This window comes from Cibotium barometz, chromosome 47, assembly GCF_041138505.1.
Source record: "Cibotium barometz isolate CiBa-2024 chromosome 47, ASM4113850v1, whole genome shotgun sequence".
Taxonomy (NCBI): domain Eukaryota; kingdom Viridiplantae; phylum Streptophyta; class Polypodiopsida; order Cyatheales; family Cibotiaceae; genus Cibotium; species Cibotium barometz.
The window spans coordinates 23,245,475-23,254,796 of record NC_141092.1 but is presented as its reverse complement, the minus strand read 5'-3'; the positions used below and the strand labels follow the sequence as shown (position 1 = coordinate 23,254,796).

General features: G+C 42.0%; 1 protein-coding gene across 2 annotated transcripts in view; it reads left to right on the top strand.

Annotated features, from left to right (window-relative positions):
• The window catches only part of LOC147611521 (uncharacterized), a 5,809-nt gene extending 1,574 nt beyond the window's left edge, over positions 1-4,235 (top strand). Inside the window, exons 2-3 of one of the 2 annotated variants that reach the window (XM_086784627.1) lie at positions 3,251-3,394; positions 3,695-4,235. In XM_086784627.1, coding sequence (XP_086640753.1) covers positions 3,251-3,379 — 129 coding nt within the window. In that variant the 3' untranslated portion in view covers positions 3,380-3,394; positions 3,695-4,235. The remainder of the gene's footprint in view (positions 1-3,250; positions 3,395-3,694) is intronic. The other variant, XM_086784626.1, reaches the window with a different exon arrangement.
• The last annotated feature ends 5,087 nt before the right edge of the window (positions 4,236-9,322 follow it).

Below are 9,322 nucleotides of genomic sequence, written 5' to 3'. Positions count from 1 at the left end.
AAAATTAATGGTTCTCTCAGCCGGGGAGTGTGAGCAGTTGCTCTCGTACGTTGTACAACACTGTTGTACAGTATGGTACACATGGTACGATATTGTACGATTCCGTATGGACCGATTTTTATGTTATTATTATCATTATTATTATCCCCCCTCTCTTTGTTTTTGATTGTTGTTGTTTTGACCCTTTTTTTTTTGAAACAATGACTGTTTATGGCTGTTTTTGATTGTTATGGGGCTTGCTTGCTTTTGGTATCCTTTTAGGCTCAGGAGCCAAGGATTTGTGGATGTTGACTTTTGGTGTGGATGCAAAGGATCTGTTCTCTCTATCCTTGTGATCACTGCTCCGTTTTTGGAGGGTTGAGGTGAGGCACCTTCCTTAGTTAGGGCAACAAGAAGCAAAGGCTTCTCCTCAACTACTCTGTGTGTGTGTGTGTGTGTGTGTCTTCGCAGACCGTCTTCCAACAGTTGGGCCTTGGCCCTTGGCCTTGGGTGGGTGCTTTGGACTCTTTGGCCTCACTTTAAAATGCTCTCCTCCAACCTTCTCTCCATCACAAGTTTCAAGCTGTCAAGCTCAAGCTCTCATAGCTCTAGCCTCTCAAGCTCAAGCTCCCATTGCTCTCAAGCTCTGTAACAATCTCTAAGCTCTCTAGCCTTTCAAATTGATAATCCGTAATTTTTTAAGTGTGTTTAAAAAAAAATCATTTCTCAAATTGATAATGTGTATATTTATAAGTGTAAAAAAAAATAGTACTTTACTGTGTCATATTCCAAAATTTCATACGGTATGGTAAATTTCCGTATGATATCATATTGTACTGTATCGTACGAATGTATGCAAACAACTATGGCAAGGATTGGCTTAAGCAGAAGCCATAATGCCAATCAAGGGATGGGCAGGTGACTTGAACACATCAAATAATTATTCTGTATGTTGATGCAAGCAAAGAAGCGAGAGAGGTAGAATGGTGGGCAAGAGGAGGAGAATGGCAGGCAGTGGAGGAGAAGGCGAGAATGACTGGCAGGAGGTGAAGAAGGCAGGTATGTGGAGAGGTGTGCAGAAAGAAGGTGGGTGAAGGTTGGGGCACTTGCGCACAGGTGGGGAGAGGTGCACAAATCAACAGTTGAGCTGAGATACTAAACAACAACATAAAATAGCAAAATAGAGAACTATAAACTCTAGACCTAAAGCGCATAAGAGCCAGAACGAAACATTAAGCTAAACTTTAAAAAAGACTTCAACTCAAAAGTGCAACCATTAACTCCAATGTCTGTCCGAACATGAAGTGTAGGTTCATCAACTCTATCATGCATAGCGCGGACAATAAGCTATGACATCCCTACTCTTTACCTAACCTACTCTTTACATATGCAATGATGAGTAGAGAGGAGAAGAGTGACTCTTTACCTAACCTACTCCCAATGTGGCACATAGCGGAAGCCTTGATGCAGTTAATCACAGCCCTTAAGCACCTTGTAGGAACTTTAACACAAAACGCATGAGAGAAGAGAGAGAGAATAACAAGTTTTCCATATAATGTATTATGTACATAGAAAAAGGTTACATGTATGTTATCCCAAATGGGCTACTTCTACTTTTGACTCTTCTATTGGTTCTATATGATCAAACTCCAAAGAGGAGAGGGATGAGAAATGAGCTAACATGCTATGTTCTTACTGATGATGCTGGTATGTTGGTAGGCCAGCTTTAACTGCTATCGGCCGGCTGATTTGTCCTCTGACATAAAATATGTAGCATAAAATGCTAACTGTTGCACCTAAATTACCCATAAATGCTGCTGACCCTTACACAATGCTGCTGATTGATATTCTATTGCTATAGACCTGATATATGTGTGCTGAATTGTTGCCGACCTCATGCATGCTGATGAAGATGCCCTAAATGCACCTAATACTGCTGCCTAATGATGGATGTCATTAGGGATTAGACATGGTGCTGCCTTGTGCACGTGACATAATGTACATTAGTTATTGAATGAATGAGTAATTACAATGATTGCATAACACAAATCTAATTCTTCAATGCTATGCATAAACTAAATGCTTACTCTCCTCCTTAGTGTGTTATTGGAAAACGTTGACGCGGAGATGTACTTGGTTGATCTAGATGTTGTGGCCATAGTAACAGGGGACAGAGGGGACGGAGGCCCGAGAGGCGGAAACGTCATCCCCAATCGGCGAGGTGTTCCGACACGGTCTGGGGACGGAGGGGACGCCTCGGGCACTTGCGTCACAAGGGGACGCCGTCCCGGGAATGGCGGAACGGGCAGCCACTGTCGGGGGCGAGATTGGAACGGGACGGTGAGACGTTTTTTTTGTGCCCCTTTTTTCGCCATTTTTTCGCTTTTTTTTGCCCTTTTTTTGCCGCTTTTGCTTGTTGGTGACTGGCAGCTGCCCATTTTCCTCCCGTTGGCTCTGTGGCTGTCGTCACCCGTGACCTGCACCATGCATGTGCCATGAGCCTATAAGGCTTGAGCTCTCCTCTCTCTCTCCCACTCTCCCCACCCTTGGCCAGCCGCCCCACTCCCTCTCCCCTCTTGAGCTTAAGGCTTAAGCAACAAGCTCTCTCTCATTTGAGGCTTAAGGCTTAAGCAACAAGCTCTCTCCCATTTTATTCAGAGAGCCACATTCCCTACGCCAGCTCTTTGAGGCAGCAGACCAGCGTATACTGGGGAGATTCATTCTAGACATACAGCGTCACAGAGAGACATCATTACAGGCTCAGACAGCTCCAGAGGGGGGACGATAGACACAGATTACTACATTTTTTCAGAGATCCACCCCACTCCTAGCCCCTACACACAGCAGGGAATTACTCTCCAGAGAGCAGAGACACTCAGAGCCCGCAGGAGACATAGGACACATGGCTTTCGGACACCACGCCTATACCAGAGAGAGATGATAGAGATCAGAGCTCAGTTCCACAGAGAGGGTGCGGAGCGACTGGCTCGCTTCAGAGCAGACCCAGGCATGTTCTTCAGGGAGCTGTGGACACCCCCTTCATTGATGTATACCATTTTATACCCCTAGTATGGTACAGGATGGAGCTAGCTAGGTTGCATATCATGATTGTATACTCCATGCATGTAGCTTTGCATTCTCCTCATGTCTACGTGGCACCATTGGCAGGTGCCTGGTGTGCACATGACACAGCCTCTCTTGGATAATTCCAAAGTTGTTCCATATAATTGCCTCATGTCTTGGCTTGAATTGTGTTATTGGTGCCTTTCAGAAATCCTTTGAAAGCCTTGCAGATAAAGACCTTGATAAGCCACAGCTTCGTTCTAGTATATCTGCTAAAGACAAACGCAAATTAAGAAAGTTGAACAAAGAACAAAAAAAGAGCTCGAGCGAACAATAATGTGCAATTGACAGGTCGGTCTCTCTCTTTCTCTCTCTCTCTCTCTCTCTCTCTCTGTGTCTCACACACACACACCCAGACCCCCCCCCCCACGCACACATGTGCACGGGTACACAAGCACACTCGCAGGTGTGTACTTGCAACTGCGTGCAGAGATGGATACACAGAAACAGACTTACACTTATTTTAATCAGTTTCATGCTAGTTTTTTCATGCGATTTGGACTATTGATTAGTTTCGGTCTCAGAAAGTCTGGTCGTTTTTCGTTAAATGAATGTAGTTATATGATTTTAAAAAATTCCTCTGTGCAGGGGGGGGTTGTTGAGGGTGCCTAAGCACGCCTTGGGTCAGAAATTCTGGTGATTTTTCATTAAATGAATGTTTTTATGATTTAAAAAAATTCCTGTGCAGGGGGGGCAGGATGTCTAAGCACACCTTGGGTCAAAAGCTCATTGGGTTGAAATGTTCTTGTCTCCTTGTCCTTATTTGAGACAATTCCCTCTCATCAACCTATACCCTTATCTTTAATTACTCTATCGAAGCCAGATATACCAGTCCCACCTCCCCTTCACTGCATGGGTGTGGGCTTTACTTCTTCCAAGCAGGTACTGGTTATTGAATGAATCTGTGATGCTTTGGGCATGAGATAATCAGAAGACTCACTATGAAGGACGTTGTTTACAATGTACTTCTCTGTTGTGGTCTTCGATGACTTTCTTGGGTAGTATAATGATGTCACTGTTTAGAATGTACCTGCAAGATTTGCATTACTGCGGACATTGTAATTGGCTTGCCATACTTAACCATGTTTTTGTTTCAAAACCTTGTTTTAATAATCCGAGGCCTTGTTTGGAAAGTCTAGTATAATCCACATCTACCTTAATCACTGTTGTTCAGCTTGGGCACTACATTTGCATTTCTATTTAAAGGAGTATGTTGAGTGCAGACCAGATAGTGGTGCTCAGGTCCGGTCTGCACACCTGTAATCTGTGTAGAATGGCAAGCAAGAAGTATCTGACCATAATCCAGCTTCAATCAGCTGCTGCTTGAATCTGTCAAAAACACTTGGCAATAACCACAAGGAAGAGCATGAATTAAGCTATGAGCCTGCGTCATTATTTGTCTACATTAGAAAAAAAAACACGAGGCAAGGTGAGGGTTTTCGTGCTTCTTTTCAAAGAATTGTAAAACTTGGGAACATGCCATTCCCTTAGTAGCATAAACATTAAATCATGGGTCTGTGCTGTTCCTTTTTGTTGTGAAAGAAATAGAAAAGAACAAACATGAGTGTGACTGTGAATTGGCGCCCTTCTTCTCAAAAAAATATGAAGTTATAGATTGGGCTCTTTACTTCATTATTGTGTATTTACTTGTATTACTTTGGCCATGATTCATATGATGTGATGTTGTCAATAATATCACCACATAAATAGTTTGTAGAAAACTCTTCACTCGCCATAAAGCGACTTGGGCACTATTGTAGGCTCCATGTGGTCCTCAAAGTACCAATTTTCTCATGTCTTGTTCTGCAAGGTATGAGAAGGCTTGTTGCAGTAAAAACACGTCATAGTCTTCGTCTTCTTTTCCTTACGGAAAAAGGAATTATTGGACTCTTTATATTTTCCTTTCTTTGTGCTGGCGACGACGAATGTTGAGTCCTCACCATCTCTTGCCTTTAGATGCTTCTCCTCATCCGGAAGAGTAGCATTGAACTCGTTAAAACTAACAGGGTTCCTAACCTATACATTTAGCGAAGTATCAAGACCACTTTACTTTTGAGGCAGGAACCCTATGAACCTATGTGCAAGATCTTTGCTAATAACTCTGATTCCGACTTTTGTGATTTTATCACAAAGATTTTTTATCCTTGTGATAAATTGCTCCATCACATCTCCTTCAATAGCTTCTATGAGGAAATCCAATTTTCAAGGTTATGAATCCTTGTTGAATTGATTCTCATACTAGTTCCTTAGAACTAGCCATGCTTTTGTAGCCAGAGAAACATGTTGAATCAATGTTTTAACATAACCACTAATGATGCTAGTGATGATGGAACACAAAATGATGACCTTCAATTTGAATTTTCAAAGGGTGTAGTTGGTTTCATCTAGCTTTTTTAAAGAGCCAAACGGTGATGGTCCAATCCTTGAGGTTTTGAGTCATTCCTCCCAATTAGATTAGACACGATAACTAGACAAGAGTCTTGTCCAGAGCCTAAGCTCTCATACCATGCGGATGACAAGACTATACATTAACTTGCAAGTGAATGGACAGAGATAATAAAATTGAAATACTATTGCAAACCAACAATGATTACAATTGAGGACTATTGCTTCCCATCCATATGCTCGAGTTGATGGGGGCTTCAACGGCATGCTAGTGTGAGGGTGGCTTGCTCTTATTCCTCTCTTCCTTACATTGAAGAACAAGTCAAGGAGGATGACTTGGATGGGAACTTTGATCTTGATTGGGATGAGTGCTAAGTGTTGATGTCATCATAGATGAGGAGATTGATTGTGGGAGGAGGCTTTAACATTAATGATCTAGGTAATGAGCTTGAAGAAATATAAATGTGAGGCAAGAGACATTGAGTTGATTAGTAAAAGTGTCCAGCCTCATTTGAAAAAGCCCATGTAAATGCTTGAAAGGGGAATCATGATGCATTTTTATGGTTATGAAGTGGCCTTGAACTTGGATCATGTATGTGAAGGCAAGGTTGAGCATGCATTGGAGAGAGATTATGGGTTTTGCTATACAGCCAGAAGCTTGACCAAGATTCAGAAAATGCATGGTGGGCAAGGTTCTTGATTGACAAGGCATGTTTGATATGATGTGAGTATTGGTCCTCGTGTTAAGAAGGGAAAGAGCCCACAATAGTGATAGTGGCAAAGGTGCAAACATGTGTATATGGTGATGACAATTCAAGAGATGTCCATTGGAACTTCACAGCTTCTAGGAGGGGTGGGGGGGGGGGAGTGGAGGTGGATAGAGGAAAGTCGCCCATGAAGGCTACTATATTGTTTTCCAACAGGTCTTCCACTCTTGCTAAAAGCTCCCAAGAACAGTTCATACAGAGACTCTCAAGTGTAATGGAGCAAGACACGCTGCTAGCTAGCAACACAACAGGAAGAAAATTTTGTGCCACTATGCCACTTAGATAAAGAGAGTTTTTGGCACCAATAGTAGCCCCTTAGGAAAATAAGGTGAGAAATGGGGTGTAGGAGCTAGTAGACCATCTTTGTCTTTAGGAAATGTAGATGGAGGGGAGGGACGACTAGCGTCCAACCAAGCAATAATCAACAAAGATCACGAGTGGTTAGGTCTAGTGGAGTTGAAGGCAAAGAAGGGGTCATTATTGCCATGGCTAACCCTTTGATAGTTCACCGATGTGGGTTTGGTTGCATGTAGCCAAAGATGACTAGGAGTGGATAATAATAGTGTATGGCTCTAGTCCTGAGGGGGGAACGAGTCTTATAGTCAAATTAGGAATCCTTAGTTCTGGAAGTGGACATCCTATGTGGCAATTCTAATATTTGCATAAAGGGAACAAATGACAGAAGCACAAAGAATTGGTAATCCACAAGTAGAGAGTGAGTGGCTTGGAATAAGCATGGAATGCGCTCGTGGTGTGCAATGCCTTGCGGGAAGTAGAGGTTGACAACCCTTCTCATACATGGACTATGGGTGGGAGCTAACATTTGGGCGTATCTTGACAGGTTTTATGTTGGTGATATCATTGTTAGCCAAATGGGCGGTGAATTGTGTAATTGTTAACCACATCGTTGTGTTTGTCCTACCCCTAAGGCGCTTCACTATGTGACCTGCTTGTAGCGGAAGCCTATCTCTTGTAAGATATCATTGGACTTTATGAAGTAGCCTTACCTTTGCTTAATGGAAAATGGACAAGTAACTTGTGTATATACTTGCTTAAGATTAGAATTAGTGGCCATGGACCTTTTTTAAGTTTTGTTCAGCCTAGTGTGAAAGTTGGTTATTTGTATATAAGTTAATTTTGACATTAAGCAATTCACATTCATTCCCTTACATTAAAATACTTGAGAGTTCTCCCTCTTCTCTACTCGCTTACTTGTTTTCTGAGGGATCTAAGCATAGCTTGATGGTTTGCTTGCTTAGATAGGATTGAGTGTAGGCTTTTCCTTGCTTAGGCTTCTTCACCTCTGTGAGGGAGGACCACCGCAAATATCTCCTCTATGCATCCACCTTTTTTAAGTTTTGTTCAGCCTAGTGTGAAAGTTAGTTATTTGTATATAAGTCAATTTTGACATTAAGCAATACACATTCATTCCCTTACATTAGAATACTTGAGAGTTCTCCCTCTTCTCTACTCGCTTACTTTTTTTTTTGAGAGATCTAAGCCTAGCTTGATGGTTTGCTTGCTTAGATAGGATTGAGTGTAGGCTTCTCCTTGCTTAGGCTTCTTCACCTCTACGAGGGAGAACCACCGCAAATATCTCCTCTATACATCCATCTACACAAAGAAAGCTATACCTTCACTCCCAAATGTCCATGGAAGCATTCTAGTGTGACAACATAGTGAGGAGGTGACAGATGAGCTAGCATACCCACATCGAAAAGTTTCATAAATTTTGTTCATGCATTGTTGAAATTAGTAGCATAGAGCATGTAAAATCAACCAAGATCAATCAAAAAACACTAAGTCACTTTCATAAACACTATAAATTAAGATTAGAAACCTTAATCTCAAGTAGAAGAAACCACAAAAACTTCAAAATCTAGGCCAAACCACCTTTCAAGTTAGGGGAACGTTCGCAAAATTGGATGTTATCCCAGACCCCAGTAGACAACATGGGTCTACAGAGATGTGACGTGAGCTTGTAGGGACGTTATGTGAGACGTGACATTAGTCTACCCAGTTGAGACGTGAGCCAAGTACAAGACATGACATATGAGCCTAGAGATAGTTGAACATAATATTGTACAAGCCAATTAAAGTTGCCTTGAAGACTTGTAAGGACACACCTACTCATGTTCTATAAAGATTTTCATGTCATACAATCTTTACTAGCATCAAAATTCCTAGGAAAATTCTTGTCCTTTGCAATTTTTAGAGCATCATGTGTATTTCTTACTTAATAATTGCCCACCAACCTAGAGCCCCATGCACCACTTGCAATGCGTGCCCAAGTGTGCCTATTTTATAATTGCCCACCAACCTAGAGCCCCATGCACCACTTGCAATGCGTGCCCAAGTGTGCCTATTTTATAATTGCCCACCAACCTAGAGCCCCATGCACCACTTGCAATGCGTGCCCAAGTGTGCCTATTTTATAAAAACCAAAATTGGGGAGCCTATTTCATAAAAAAATCTGAGCCAAGTAGTTGTGAGATGTGAGCCTATCTAGCTGTGACGTGAGCCCACAAGACACGAGCCTACTAGGTGTGATGTGTGACTCTAGGGCACCAGACCTGCATGAGTCCATTTCATATACAAAAAAGGCATGAGCCACCAGGTGGCAGGAGCCCACATAGTCAGCCCATAAAGCGTGAACCATAAGCCATTAGGCATGAGCCCATCTTAGACGTGAGCCCACACGCTTGACATGAGCCCATCTCAGATGTGAGCCTACATGCTTGACATGAGCCTATAAGAAAAAGGGGTTCAAAAAACCAAAAAACTCAAACTAAGTAACTTAGGCAAAACACAGATATTTGAATCCATTTAGACTTGATTTTTAGGAAGTGCTAGAGATTGATTCACCTAAGAAACCCTTTAATATTGGTTTGAGCTAATTGCTAGGTCATATTTTTGTACCATGCAATGCGCTTCATGTAAAACGATTTATCTTAGAAACCATTTGATATTGGTTTGAGCTAATTGTTAGGCCATATTTTTGTACCATGCAATGTGCTTCATGTAAAATGATTATGGGAAATCTCTAAGCTTAGACTTGTGTAATGTTA